At 35.8% G+C, this 16,325-nt stretch overlaps 1 protein-coding gene across 1 annotated transcript in view; it reads right to left on the bottom strand.

Moving 5' to 3' along the window:
• Positions 1-16,325, bottom strand: part of REEP3 (receptor accessory protein 3) — a 98,841-nt gene that overhangs the window by 49,393 nt on the left and 33,123 nt on the right. Inside the window, exon 2 of the mRNA XM_026013503.2 lies at positions 4,565-4,637. Coding sequence (XP_025869288.1) covers positions 4,565-4,637 — 73 coding nt within the window. The remainder of the gene's footprint in view (positions 1-4,564; positions 4,638-16,325) is intronic.

Genomic DNA, 16,325 nt, shown 5'->3' with positions numbered 1-16,325 from the left:
CAGAATTTTCACTGTTCTTTGTTCTTGCTCACAGTAAATCTCAGGACCAAATGTCTGATTTTGATTTTTTAAGTGCTGTCAGCCAATCTTTTCATTGCCACGTTCTCCAACATTCTTAGAATAAGAACATGGTTTCCTAGAAAAGCTACAGCAATTACACACGACTTGGAAGTAAACACTCTATTTTCAAGTCACGAGATGGTATAAGCCTAAAAAAATTTGCAAAACCATACTAATTCTTCAGTAAGTTTACATTTCAATTACTGCAAGGCTGAAAGACTTTAAGTAGGCCATATCAGCCACACTATACAGGAAATTATATCCTAGGAAAGCTCTGTTTTAAAAATAGGCAAAGGAAGAAAGGAAGGTTGCCAAAATACACAGCACTTTCCATTTGTTTTGATTTGAGTACAGCATCTGTTTTATCAGGTGCAATCTACTATTTGCAGGCTTAAGGGGAATGGTAGTAGTTAGGGTGGAAAGAAGTAAATTAATCTAAAATGTTTGCTTTCTGAAAACAATTTTGAAGTAGATATCAGTGGAATTTAGGTAATAACCAAATACCACTAAGAAAATGAGCTTGGGGATAAGTCAGACTGGACTGTATAATCCTTAACCTAGCAGAATCAAAGCTGAGAAACTAGACCAATCTACTTAAGAAATGTACTCTCAACTCTTCTTCCTGTTCTTAGTCTGAACATTCATTCACTCATTCATTGAAATAATGAGTACCTACGATACACACCATGTACTGTTTTAGGAAGGGGAACATAGCAGTTAACAAAACAACAAAACTCCACGGAGCTGTTGCACGTGGAGAGGACAGACACACATACAGGCAGATAATATAATATATGATAATATAAAAGGCTATTAAAAATATAACCAGGAAATCTGAAGAAGGTGAACTACCATATGCAAAAGAAAGCAAAAGTGGATGGGATCACTCTGCAGGAAAAATTTTTTTTTTTTTAAGATTTATTTATTTATTCATGAGAAACACAGACTGAGAGAGAGAGAGGCAGAGACACAGGCAGAGGGAGAAGCAGGCTCCTCAAAGGGAGCCCGATGTGAGACTTGATCCTGGATCTGGGAATCACGACCTGAGCTGAAGGCAGGCACCCAACTGGTGAGCCACCCGGGCATCCCTCTATACAGGAAAACTTAATGAGAACAGAGTTCTAGTAAAACTGTTATGATAAGAGTTTAAGTGAGACTCAGCAATAAAATAATATTCAAGCATTTTGTCAAAAGTAAACTTACACTGGAAATAATTAAAGAACTGCCAACACTTCCAAAATCTCACTTCATCTTTAACTATTCTGGTCATAGTTGACTTAGATGCTTCTGAGTCCTGCCCCAGTACAGGCTAAGTAAGCAGCCTCCGTGGCCTTCTTGGAAAATATCCTATTTTTGTGGCCCTGGAAAGTGTGCTCTGGAAGTCTGTCTCTTGGCTGGTTGTTTCTTCTTTTAAACTGTTTCTACTTTTTCCTGAAGCTAGAATCCTTACCTACTTTTCTAAAGGTAGCATGGTACAAGAGAAGGAATAAAACATTAGAAACAAGATATCCAATCATTCCTGCCTTAATGTGACCCTGGGCAATAATATACTTCTCTGAGAGTGTAATATTGAAATATTTTTCTTATTTATTTATTGATTTAAAGTTGTAGTGAGGACCAATGAGATGTTATGGTACACAGAATAATGTCTCCCACTCCCAAAGAGGTCCATGTCCTAATTCCTAAAACGTGTGCAAATGTTAGGTCACACGGTAAAGGAGAAATCGAGCTGCACATGGAATTCAGGTTGCTAACCAGCTCCTTATGGTGGAGAGAGGACCCTGGGTTACTTAGGTGGACCTGACATAACCATAAGCATCCTTATAAGTGGAAGAGGGAGGCAGAAGAGAGAAAGAACCAGAGACATAGAAATGTAAGAAGTCTCAGCTCAATATTTCTTGCTTTGAAGATGATGAATAGAACCCTAAGCCAAGGATGTATGCAACCTGTAGAAGCTAGGAAAGGTAAGGGAACAGATTTTTCCTTACAACCTCCAGAAAGAAAAAAAAAAAAAACAAAAAAACAAACAAAAAAAAACAACCTCCAGAAAGAGTACAGCCCTGTAGATGCATTTCAGATGTCTGATCTCTAAGAGAATAGTTGTAAGAGAATAGTAAGAGAATAGTTGGGGTTGGTTTAAGCCGGTAGGTGCTTGGCAATTTGTTACAGTAGCAATTGGAAACAGTAATATGTAAAAGTATTTTGAAACTCATAGGAAATCATATAAATGCAAATGTTCTAATGTGATATCTCAGCTTGATCTATCCAGCAGCCTTGATGGCAGACAACCTGGTCACAAAGTCTTCTGAGTTGTTATTTCCTTGTTACAGGCTAATGCGCTGCTTTTTCTGTTTTAAAGCCTGACCATTTCTGCTTTTAGCTTTCCTTTCCCTTGTGGAGAGTTGATTACCATGTAACTATCAAACCAATTCCCTTTCTACTTCCTTGGTTTCTCTTCAACTACTCCTTATGCTGATGTTCCCAAAACAATGTTAAGAGAACTTTCCAAAATTACAATATTATAGCAAAATTATGTACAAATAATTCCTACTTTGTTGATAATGAGTTATTCTCTAAACACTACAAGGCAATCTGTTTAGTATATACCTAACTACACATCGTATGCAAACATATGTGTATATATATATCCACATATATAGAGTCTTATGGTTTTTCCATCAGTGTGAATAAGAATGTTACTGGATTCTCTTCCACAGGTTATCTTCAACTTATGAAGTAGAATTAAAATTTTGGGGTTAGATCTTTCTTATTAATCCCAAATTTATAGAATAAATTACAGTTATAAAAATTTGAGTGTTTTATTAAAGGATTAAAACACACAAACCCATGTTTCTAAGTCTTTAAAAATTAACATTAATAAAGTTAACTGATGCATAGTAAGAAACAAATATTTTATAATGGTTCTTAGATCAACTCCTAAATAACAATATCTTTTCTGCTCTTTTAACATTAATTCATACATGATAGGCCCATTTATTTATTTTTTTATAGTATTATACTTTCATATTTCTTCCTGTTATTCCCTTTTTATTTTAGGGCATGGTATTTGTGTACCCACTGATAATATCTTTGTATTATTAGACCTTCTCATATAGACTTCATTTTCAATTTGTACTTAATTTTTTTTCCAAAAAAATCACCCAGATTTAGAGGGAAGATAGGGGAATACCACAAATACAAATATATACACAAAGACACACAGGGGAACACCAGTTATTGCATATCCTGGGTTTATAATATTTTTATAGGTGAAATGGGTACAAAGTTGAGAAACTTCACCCTGTATTTGAACTGTGGTTAGATTCAGAAAAAAAGATCTCCTTTAATAACAGTACAACAAACATTCCAAATAAGAAGGAATGTATTGGCTACTTAAAAAAATATATATATTTTATTTATTCATGAGAGATACACGAGAGAGGCAGTGACACAGGCAAAGGAAGAAGCAGGCTCCTCACAGGGAACCTGATGTGGAACTTGATCCTGGGACTGGGATCACACCTGAGCCAAAGGCAGATGCTCAACCGCTGTGTGAGCCAGGAGTGCCTGGCTAGTACAGCTGATCCTTGAACAACATAGGTTTGAGCTGTGCAGGTCCACTTATACCTAAGTTCTTTTTCAATAAATATAGTAAAGTCCTATAAACATATTCTTCTCTTCCCTATGATTTTCCTTAACATCTTTTCTCTAGCCTTTAATTTTTTTTGAAAGAGAGGTAGAGAGAGAGAAAGAGGAAGGGCAGAGGGAGAGCAAGAGAATCCTTGCTCTGGAATCTGGCAGGTTCCATAGCCAGTGCAGAGCCCAACATAGGGCTTGATCTCACAACACTGAAATCATAACCTGAGCCAAAAATCAAGAGTCTGATGTGGAACAGTCACCTAGGTGATCCATTCTAGCTTACTTTTAATACAGTATTTAACATACATGGGGAGGAGGGTGTGTGTGTGTGTGTGTGCGTGTCCATGCCTGAGCGGCCCTAACCCCTATGTTGTTCAAGGATCAACTGTAGAGTCTGACTTAAGAAGGAAAAGACTGTAATTGTCAGTAGTGATAGGTATCTGTATATTTAACTCAGTTAAAAAGTTATAAAACTCCCATGAGAAAAGGAAAAAAGTTTGGGGTGGGAATTATGTTCTTAGTGTATCTATAAATTCACAGGCTAAAAAATACAGTCGTCCCCCCACCCCCAATTCTTATACTGGAACTTAGACAAAATGGATAGCAGTAGATCCAATTACCCATTTAGGTAATTGGAAATCATGCACTTATTTAAATGCCAACTGACAGTGAACTTTTTTTTTGAAATTTCACTTTGGAATTGTATTCAAAATTAGTTTATGAAGTTAATGAAGTTAGTCTTTTTATTTATATAAACTTTTTAACCAAAAACATTATCCCAGCTATTTCTAAAATAATTATTTTCTAGTCTTGTATATCACAGATACATTAAGCTAGAATTAATCACTCATAAAGCTATACTTACATATTCCTTCACGTTTTTTGTTTTCACAGCTTTGTAGGAGTAATATGCAGGATAAAGCATCCCAAACACCAACCTAAAAGTAAAAAGTATGAGAAGACCAATCAAATACAACAATGCTTTTAAGAGCTTATAAAAATTTCACCTAATAGAAAAGTAGAAACTACATGGGAAACATACAACGGTGTAAATTTGTATGAATGCAAATTTGTGCACAGACTAAATCCACTCAGAAAAGCAAAGTAAAAATACTCTTTTTTTTAAAAGAGTTTCATGGGAAAAAATTTATATTTTAAAAATCAGGGTATAGTTTCATGGGAAAAATTTATATTTTAAAAATCATCATAAAAAACTTTCTCATTTAACACCTGAAACTAATATTAACACTGTTAATTATACTTGAATTTAAAAATAAAGCCTTTGTCATCACAAAGAATATTCTACAGTTCCTTAACATTTGGAAAATGAACAAAATCACCAAAAATAAAAATTGTCCCAACCGTACCAGAGATAACTGCAGGCAACATTTTATTGTATACAAATCCTACTTTTTATCCACATGTAGTATTCCCATAATCTAAATTTGTACTTGAAAATACATAATAGGCTTATGGTTGATTTCCAGGTTATTGCCATTGCACATAACAAAAACATTTATGTCCATTGATATGCACTTGGGATGCACTTGGGATGTTGCTGCTTCAAAGAGTACAAGATACATATATTTTTACCTATTATCAAAATATATGTACAAGAGTACATATATTTTTACCTATTATCAAAACGCCCTCCAGAGTAGTGGTTCTACTTTACATTCCTATACATTGCTGATCATTGGCATCATTATTTAAAAAAGAAAAAAGTTTGCCAGTTAAGTAGGAGAATCTCATAGATGTTGTAATATACATTCCTGAATACTAGCAAACCTGACTTTCTTCTTAAGTGTTTACTGGCTTTTTGATACATATGGTATATGATATCCTGTTGTCTACTTTTCTGGTCTATTTAAAAATCTTTTGGAATAGTTTTAAATTTACAGAAAAGTTGGAAATACACTATAGTTACCATAAACCCTACACCATCTTTCCTCCATTATCTACATCTTGCAGTAGTATGGTACATGTTACCACAATTCACAAACCAATATTGATATATTACTAACTGAAGTACATACTCTATTCTGATTTCTTTCGTTTTTACTTACCATCCTTTCTGTCCCAAGATCCCATCTAGGACAACACATTATATTTATTTATCATGTCTCCTTAGGTCCTCTTGGGTTAAAAAAAAAAAAAAAAGGTTCTCAGACTTTCCTTGGGAAATTACTGCAACAGTTTTGAGTATTGGTGAAGAATATTGGAGGAGATCCCTGTACTGGAATTTGCTGCTTTTCTTATGATTAAACTGAGGTATGGGTTTTCAGGAGGAGGAGCACAGGAGGTAAAGTATCATTTCATCTTATTATATCAAGGACATACTATCATTATGATTTATCACTGTTGATGTTAACCTTGACCACCAGGCTGAGTAGTGTTTGTCAGACTTCACTGTAAGGTTACCCCTTACTGCATACCTGTTCATGCTGTGTTCTTGGGAAGGAAGCTGCTATGCACAAGCCATACCTGAATAGGGAATTAGTTCCACTTTCTTGAGTGGAGTATCTACATGAATCATTTGAAATTTTTCTGCCTTGGACATTATCTATTCTCCATTTATTTCTTCAATGATTTACTTATATCAATACTACACTTTGGGTTCTAATACAGTAATACTTCATTTTGTCGCTAAGGCTTTGAACACAGATCTTTCAGTTCTTTCCTGTGTCCCTTTGACAGATGTAAAATTGTGAGGGTTTTGGTTTTTTTTTTTTAAACAATTTGCTACTTTCTGGCACTATATGATGCCCCAGGCTCATCTAATGTATATCCTGCCTCAATCCTAGAATCAGTCATTTCTCCAAGGAGTCTTGGTTCCTTTCACTGGAGAATGGTATTTAAGATCAAGTTCTGGGTGCTACATATGTTCACTGTTACTGGAGTGTTGTAGATTCTAGGTCCTTCTCTATTTTGCAGATTAAACAATATTTGTCTATGTTCTTATTATCTTTTGATATTGTTTATAGGTCGTTTTTTTTTAAAGATTTTATTTATTTATTCATGAGAGAGAGAGAGGCAGAGACACAGGCAGAGGGAGAAGCAGGCTCCAGGCTCCATGCAGGGAGCCGGATGTGGGACTCGATCCTAGGTCTCCAGGATCACGCCCTGCCCCAAAGGCAGGCACTAAACCACTGAGCCACCCAGGGATCCCTAGGTCATTTTGATATTATTGTTGTGTGATGCTGTTTCAGTATTATTTACATATTGATAAAATGTGTTGAACAAAGTTTGTTGGGCTGTTAAATAAATACCACAGATTGGATGACTTATGCAATAGGTATTTATTTTCTCACAGGAGGCTAGAAGGCCAAGATCAAGGTGCTGGTGGGTTTCGTTTCTTTTGAGACCTTTCTTCTTGGATTGAAATGGCCACTTTCTCACTGTGTCCTCACATAGTCATCCCTTGGTCTGTGTAACCTCCTTATCTTAGAAGAATACCGGTCACATTGTATTAAGATACCTCAAAGATCTCATTTTAACTTAATCACTTTCTTTAATCTTTTATCTCCAAATACAGTTACATTCTTAGGACCTCAACATATGAATTTGGGAGGGGGACACAATTCAGCCTATAATACCGATATTTATGAAGTTTTATATTAAATAGGTGTTTGCATTTATATTAAGCTTTTCTTACACTGCAAGTGATTATCTACACTTCTATATTTTTAGTCCATTTATAATTTATTTTTTGGTGGGAGAGGTATAGTAAATACCTGTTGACTTTGTTATTCCTCACAAAGATGAACTCTGAGTTTGGTGCTGTTGTCACCAGCTCAAAGGAGTACCAAGTCTTCTGCTGGGGATTTTATCTTTACCAGGTAGAAGCCACATCATTGACAATCTCTGCCTTATTTACAACACTACCCTGGGAAGGCTACTTCAGCAGAAGCCAATCCAGACTCTGGATACAGGATTTTTAGCCTGTCACAGAACCTAGGGCTTAACGATTCAACACAGGACAACCCCTAAAAGGCAGAGGGGTTATCCAGCCTAGTGAGTTCTGAGGAAGCAACAAACCTTATGAACTGGGGTGTCAACCAAAACACAATTTCTAGGTCTGCTGTGTTCATTCCCACTGCTGACACAAGGTACAAGTCCCACAGTTAGCCTTCAGAGTTCTAGTTTAAATATTCAATTTAATTTCAGTCCAGTTTGTTTTTCCTTTAGAATTTGGATACAATTGATTATCTTCCATAGTCCCATGTCATCTTGTACCACTAGATTTAAATTTAACACAAGACTCTTCATTTCTGTCACTGTATGGATCTTTGACTCCGCCTTTTTTCTGCTCTAATATCCATCCAAACTCCAAACCAGTTTTATTGGTTTTTCCTTTGTGAGAGTCCAGGCATCTACCTTCCTATTTTATTTTCAAACCCATGGCCAATGATACATTTAGGCTCATGCCACTTCATTTGACTTAGCTGAATTATTTTCCCAACACATGCTTCTGGCTCCAATGTCAAATCAGTCTTCCTAATATATCTTACTGGATTGCCTTTGCTTAAACACTTCAGTAGCTGGCCTCCTTACCTAGCCTTGTTGACCAGCCCCTGTGGTGGTGGCTCATCAAGAACATAATTTGAAAATCTCTTCCTCATATAAACCATCTGCTCCAACAGGGTTTCCTCAATATGCTTCTTTTTATTATTTATTTATTTTTTGCTCAATTAATGCCTTTTTTTCCCTTCGAGACTGCTACTCCGCCATAGACTTCTAAATTGTTTTGAATTTTAGAATTTGTCAGGATTAATCATTTGCCTTTAGTATATTCTAGATTATATTTTATAATGTAACTGACTTCTAAAACATAATTCTCTCAGATACTGTAAGGATTTGGTACTAGTTGATATTTTGTATATAGGTGCTTTGCTTTATTTTTTTTAACCTCTGTATTGAATACAATCACTCAAATGAATAAACACAATATCCCCTAGCACCTAACTCTTGTAAGAGTAGGAAAAAAAATGCATTTCATTTGGAACATGGGAAGGATTAAATGTCTTAGTAAACAGTGAGACAATTTTTAAGGGTCACCACTATCATAATTTATTACTGCTCTAATGTGAATATTACTGAGTAATTTATTACTAACATCTGTAATATTTTCTAGGTGTTGTTTTTCTTCTGGTTTCTTTAATATTGGGTCCTACTCTGGATGTTTGCAACCTGGGAGGTCAGGCATAAAGCCAAAGCATGATGCACAGTGTATAAAATCAAATAGTTTATTTTAAAAGGCCACCTACAAGATAAACTCATGGTTGGTAAAGAAAGTGTTTGCTACAAATAAAATTCACTTATAAATTTGAACACTGTTTCAGTTATAGAGGCAAAAACAAATAGTTACTCATTTCCTCTTAATCTTTTTTTCTGCTTAAAGAGGTAAAACTGCCAAAATACTCATGATACTTTTTCCTTCCATGGGGGTAAAGTTTTCTCTATGTATACTGGCTATATTGAAAAGTTTGTAGTATTTAAAAAATTTTTATGCAAGTATATAATAGAGATGGCCATTGTATCATATTTCATATATGGAAAATAATTGAAATAGCTATTTTCTGGACAGATGTTCAGACATAAATCCATCTTTCACCAAAACTGTCTTAGAGAAGAACAGCATTGTTCAAAAATAAGTCTCAGAAGCAACTAGTAAGAGTGCTCTTAGTACTAATGTCCTTAACACATAAGTTATCAATATTTCATTAAAAATTGATTAAAGCTTTTCCTAATTAAGATCTTAAACAAAGCTTACTCTATAATTTTTAGAAGATATAAAATAGTAAAAAAATAAAAAAAAAGAAAGAAAGAAAGAAAGAAAGAAAGAAAGAAAGAAAGAAAGAAAGAAAGAAAATCACTGGTAATTCCATTAACTGAATGATCTTTTTTGTTAAATGCCATTCAAACATTTATATTTGTCATAATTTTTAGCAAACATTCTGAAGTCTGACCTGTCATTCTCTAAAATGCCTTAAAAATCTTAAAGCACCAATAGAAGTTTAATAATCAAATTGACCAAGGGTTAATTTATATCTAAACAAGTTATAAAACACTAATTATAAGGATTTAAACTTTTATTATGTCATTCTTTTAATAAATGATTATGAAAAATGAAAGCCTACAGTATAGAAACAATGGTACTAATAATAATCCCCCTATACCTATCACCCAGTTCTAAGAATTACTAACACTGATCTTTAACATTTTGGTATTTTCCAGTTTTTTCTACAATATCTTAAAAAAAAACCATTTTATAACAGAGTTAACATACTTAAAGACAATATTTTAGGGACATATATTTCAAAACCTATTTAAAACATAATTAACTGATATCTTAGAGCATATAGACTTTTATCCTGCCTTTTCACTAAATGTGGTATTATGAGCATTTCCTTACATCTTTATATGTATCCTTAAAGAACGTCATTTTAAAAACTACATGGTATAATATTCCCTCATATGGATGAAAATCATTCAAATCCTTTCCTGTCTTTACTATTTTAATGAATGCTATGATGAATAATCCTTCTATGATTACTAAAAACAGCAATTTCTACTGACATTTATAGTAGGCAGGATATTAAGCACTTTCCATATATTGCTGCATCTAACTGTCACAATCATACCCAGAGATAGGTACTATTTTCATACCTATTTTACAGATGTGAAGACTGAGGCTGATAGAAGTTAAACTAATGTCAGACACCTTGTAAGTTTATTGTCTGGATTCAAAGCATGCACTCTGATTCCAAAATCCACATTTAAAAATCAGTGTTTGTTTCCTAATGACGTTCTGCAAGCAGAATAACTAGGTCAAAGGATTTGAAATTTCAAGCGTTTTGTTATATATTACCTATGCTGCTCTTTAGAAAAGTAGCATCAATTTATATTCTTATAGGGAAATATTCACTTCAGAACTATAGAATTAGAAACATCAGATAGTAGGCATTTTTTTTCAACAGATGAACGGTTTCTAAGATATGGATTAGAACAGTCATGTAGTGTATCATTACTAAAAAAAAAAAAATCCCAAAACATTATAGCTAACGATATTAACATTTCTAAACTATTTTAATTTCCCTTAAGATTGTCTTTAGATAAATAAATTTCCTTTAAAATATAAAAGGACTTAAATTGTAGTTCATTAAAAAGTACATGCAACAAATAGCTCATTGCTGATAATCTGAACTATCTGATACTAATGCATAATGAGACAATAGGAATTACCTGGCAAATTCTCCTCATTCTATTGATTTTAGAATCCTACTCCCAAACAAAAAAAAATAGTAATGACAGTGTTCTATTAGACTAAAAAACTGAAAACAACTCAAGGAGACTAGAGATGAGCTAAAATGGGATACCAAATAGTAAATCAACAAAGAAACTATAGAATCAAATTTCAGAATGATGAAAGACAGATGGATCAGGCTGTTAGGATTAGTCAGTCACAATTAACATAGATACTGTATACACTCTTAAAGAGCAATACAAAATAACAACACTCTAGGCCCTTATCAAAGACTCTAGGGGCACCTAGCTGGCTCCGTCAGTACAGTGTGCCACTTTTGATCTCAGGGTTGTTAAGTTCAAGATTCACGTTGGATTTGGAGATTACTTAAATACATAATCTTAAAAAAAAAAAAAAGACTATAAGCCTCATTTGTCTGTAATCCACCTTACACTAGAGACTAAAACCAGTGAAATTTATTTTTATTTATCTATTTATTTATTTTTATTAAGATTTTATTTATTTATTCATGAGAGACACAGAGAGAGAGAGTGAGAGAGAGGGAGAGAGAGGCAGAGACACAGGCAGAGGGAGAAGTAGGCTCCATGCAGGGAGCCTGATGTGGGACTCAATCCCGGGACTTCAGATCACGCCTTGGGCTGAAGGCAGACGCTCAACCACTGAGCCACCCAGGTGTCCCGACCAGTGAAATTTATATAAAACAGTGTAAGGATGGCAAATGTGCGAAGTTTCTCTGCTATTCTCCATTTCTGTGACCCAGACAGATTGCTGGTCAATCGCTGTACTCCTTTCTGCTGACCCTGGTCTCAGAATCCTCTTCAACACAGGACAGAAGCTGAGTAGATTTATTTGCCATCTTTTGTCATCCTCATTCTCCATCTTTATTCCTTTAGATGGTGTCATTCCAAATTTGAATCAAGACCACCTGGTTTTATTTTAGGAACAGGAAGATGACAGTTTAGACTGTTATACCTATCTCCCTTTGAGGAAAAGCCATTTCAACTGAGATGCTTTTTAATATCACCTTCTTATTTTTTCTTGAAGTACAGGAAACAGCCATATGAAACCCAGGGCTATAAATACTAGAGGAATAGTGTTAAGGGCATCGTCTATTAGGATCCCTACATATGAATTTTCACGTATGAGATTTACACTGGAACTCAGTACAATGTAGCGTTTGGCATTCTTTGAGAAAATGATGACCTTCCATCTGATAAAAATATTATTCCTGGGCAGCCCAAGTGGCTCAGTGGTTTAGCGTTGCCTTCAGCCCAGAGTGTGATCCTGGAGACCCAGGATCGAGTCCCATGTCAGGCTCCCAGCATGGAGCCTGCTTCTCCCTCTGCCTGTGTCTCTGCTTCTCTCTCTTTCTGTTTCTCTCATGAATAAATAAATAAAATCTTTTAAAAAATATATTATTCCCTTCCCCCCACCCTCCTGCTGATTGCGGGGAAACTCAGAAGCAGAATCTGTTGTTCAACTTTATCAACTATGCTTAACTTTAAGACTGGCAAATTTGTAACATCAAAATCACCCAGAGAGGTGCTGCTTTAACACTGTTTTGTCGTTGTTGCTCATAAATTTAACAGAGGTAACTAATTTAAAGAACAGAAGAATGCAAATGCAAAGAAAAACTCTTCTCCCATTTTGAAACACTCTAGTTTCCCAAAGATAAGCATGGAAATAGTTTCTTAGGTATTCTATGGCAAAATAATTTCAATATATAAAACATTAAAAAGCCAACAGTAAATACTCAAACGTCTCATTTTCTCGTTATCTTACTACATTTAAAAAAATTTTTTTTTTAAATTTTTTATTTATTTATGATAGTCACAGAGAGAGAGAGAGAGGCAGAGACACAGGCGGAGGGAGAAGCAGGCTCCATGCACCGGGAGCCCGACGTGGGACTCGATCCCGGGTCTCCAGGATCGCGCCCTGGGCCAAAGGCAGGCGCCAAACCGCTGCGCCACCCAGGGATCACCCAGGGATCCCTATCTTACTACATTTTATAAGGTCTTGAAGTTATTTACATCTATTCTGTGTATCTCTTCCAGCTCCACATTCAGTGACCTCATATGGGTAGCTTGAAATAGGCCATTATCATAGGGAGAATTTGTATCAGGGAAATTAGCAAATGAGAGGAATCAGTCATCTTTCCCCCAGTAGCTAAGCCTTACCAGCACACCAGTGCATGTGTGTTTTAGCCAGGGGAAACTATAGTATCAGAAAAACCAGGAAACATGTATATACAGGGTATTCACAGAATTTACTGAAATAATAAAAAGGCAGGTTATTATGGCAATCAAGTTTATAAAGGGCTGCATGTGAGATAGAGTAAAAGGGCAAACGTCTTCTGCCCTTTACAATTCCCTTCAACTCTGTTTGAATATTAGGTCTCTAATATGGACAAAAACTCTTGTGAATTTTCAAAATAGGATCAGAACCTTAAATGATAAGGTATCCTAGAAACAGTCTAGCTGACAATAATAGTTTCATGACTTTTTCCAAAGCAGTATTTTTCTTCCAGAGGAAATCTTTCTTAGGAACTTCAAATAAAACAGATGTGAATAAAAGACAAGTATAATTAAGTTGCCCTTAGAGAACTTAATTCCAATGATTGCAGAATCTTCTGAGGAATCCTCAAGACCTTCTGAACTTTTTTATTTTTTATTTTTTTGAGAGAGAACGTGAGAGTGTGTGTGCATAGGTTGGGAGGGTACAGAGGGAGAGAATCTTAGGCAGGCTCCACACTCAGCCTCGAGCCCTACTCAATACCAGAACCCTGAGTTCATGATCTGAACTGAGCCAAAAATCAAGAGTTGGACCCTTAACTGTCTGAACCACCCAGGCGGCCCCCCTTCCATTCATTCATTCATTCATTCATTCATTCATTCATTCATGATAGTCACAGAGAGAGAGAGAGAGAGAGAGAGAGAGAGGCAGAGACATAGGCCGAGGGAGAAGCAGGCTCCATGCACCGGGAGCCCGACGTGGGACTCGATCCCGGGTCTCCAGGATCGCGCCCTGGGCCAAAGGCAGGCACCAAACCGCTGCGCCACCCAGGGATCCCCTTTCCAATTATTTAAAAAGCATCATCTACAAATGGCTTAGCTCCAAAATGTGTCTAGTAGAAGAATCAATTGGGAATGAGAATCTTTTGGAAGTGAGGCCCAAGAATTTGAATTTTTGAGTTCTGCATCTTCAGCAAACCTAAGGTGTGACAATATTCTTAGGTTGGTTTTGGATTAAAACTGATTATGATTAAGCAATATGTTGTCAGTATGGTAAGCTGGTTTTGGTCTAACTGAATTTTTTAAAGTAAAATGAAAATAACTATAGGTTATCTTGACTTTTGCCAAACTCTATCCTTACTCAGACACTAAAATATAAAAATATAAGGGAAAAGAGGAAGAGTTACAACATACTAAAGCTTAAAATCTAATAATTAAATAAAATTAATATTTAAATTTAATCTTTGGGGCAGCCCCGGTGGCTCAGTGGTTTAGTGCCGCCTTCAGCCCAGGGCATGATCCTGGAGACCCGGGATCGAGTACCACGTCAGGCTCCCTGCATGGAGCTTGCTTCTCCCTCTGCCTGTGTCTCTGTCTCTCTATTTCTCCTCTCTGTGTATTCTAATGAATAAATAAATAAAATCTTAAAAAAAAAAAATTTAATCTTTGAAGAGCCTGTTTAAGGCCAAATGGTTACAAACAGTGCAAGGCCCAATAATAACTGCTGTATCTAGTATATTCTTCCTACTTGAGTCATTATGCCACTGTTTAAGCAGCCATTGTGGAGCAAAATTTTGTGTATGATCACTGCCAAAATAAGACGTAACTTCTGTCCTACAAAAATTTCGAGAAAGATTTGTTGCTAAGAATCTCTGCTAGTAGAGAATTCTCATTCAGTAAAACAACAGTTAAGTGGCCATCAGGTAGCTACAGTCTTAAAGAAAATTATGAAAATTACATACAGAAAGAAAAAGCCAAACCCATGAGAAAACCCCAAATTCTGAATTCTGTAACCAATGATACAAGTTTAAAACTGCCAAGGAGAGCTAAAGACAGTAAAAATTCCTTTGAAAGACCTTATACATGTTTTAATTATAGTCATCAAGCACTAGGAAGCTTGGAATTTTCATGTTGTCAGAGCTGAACTTCTAATTTTACTTCAGAGTTTCTCATTTCTTCTCTAAGAGGAAAGCTAAAGATAACACTAGGGGAAAGAAATTGGTCCACAGCAAATCAGACTTGTACTTCATCCTCTCACTCTCTTCCCTAAGCCACCCCCACCTCTTCTCACCACTAGGGCCTACTATGTGGTAGACCCAAACCAAAGAACAATGTTTAAAAAGTATGCTGAACACAACAGAGTACACTACAGAAACGAGGGCTGGAAACCCGTGAAGCACTGAAGTTACTTTGCATCCTGTGGGCAGAGAGTTGCACAGAATGTGGGGGCCATCATTTTTTAGCTACATGAACCAATCTACAGTGTTCTCCAGTGTACCAGGTGTAATTTTACTGTCACTACAAATAAACTCCTAGATGATAAACATAAGGCTCAGAGGCAATAAGGAACTTCTGAATTAAGCATCCAACAAGTATCAAACCCAAAACATAATAAACACAAAACTTCTAATTTTAAGAATTGTGCTCTTCCCTCTACAGCAAAAAAACTTTGTCCTTTCTATAACGTATGACCCATAGCAAGCGGATTCCCAATATGAGTTGAATGAAGTCAATGTTCAGAAGTTACCTAAGTAACCTTGACCCTCCAGTATACTACTACTGTCGTGTGTAAAAAGATATCTGAGAGCCATTTTTTGATTGTGTACCAAGTCTACATGGAGGAATACCTGCATCTTTAGTTGACATTTATACGTGCTCCAATTCCTACGAAACTGGTTAGAAGCCTCTACAAGGTGGGCTTAAGAATTTCTCCTATCATCTGACCAACCCCAGATTCTGGAGTTAACTCTGAACTCGGAGGAGCTCCTTTCTTCACTTAGTCCCTTCAGCACAGGATATGTTGGAACCCAAACTTAGCATTAGCTCCATGGACATTAAAGATAACAAGAGTTCAGTTATAATCTAAGGTTTAAAAAAAGCTTCTGGTGAAGAAAAAGAACACACAAACCACTTTTGAAAATGCTGGGAAAGTTTTCTCTTTTAAAATACATGCCTCTACACAAATAAATGAGTAAGGAAAGCCATAAATCTGGATTCTGTCTTGTTCTGTGCAGCTCATTTGGTACCACATGACTATGAAGTGAACCTCCCTGAAGTGAACTCAGGTCTAGAATTGTTGCCAAGTCCTCCCATTGGACACTTCTGTGTAGCTTGGGTTAGCGCAGCAG

This window comes from Vulpes vulpes, chromosome 4 (genome assembly GCF_048418805.1).
Source record: "Vulpes vulpes isolate BD-2025 chromosome 4, VulVul3, whole genome shotgun sequence".
NCBI lineage: Eukaryota > Metazoa > Chordata > Mammalia > Carnivora > Canidae > Vulpes > Vulpes vulpes.
This window is presented reverse-complemented; position numbering and strand designations above follow the sequence as displayed.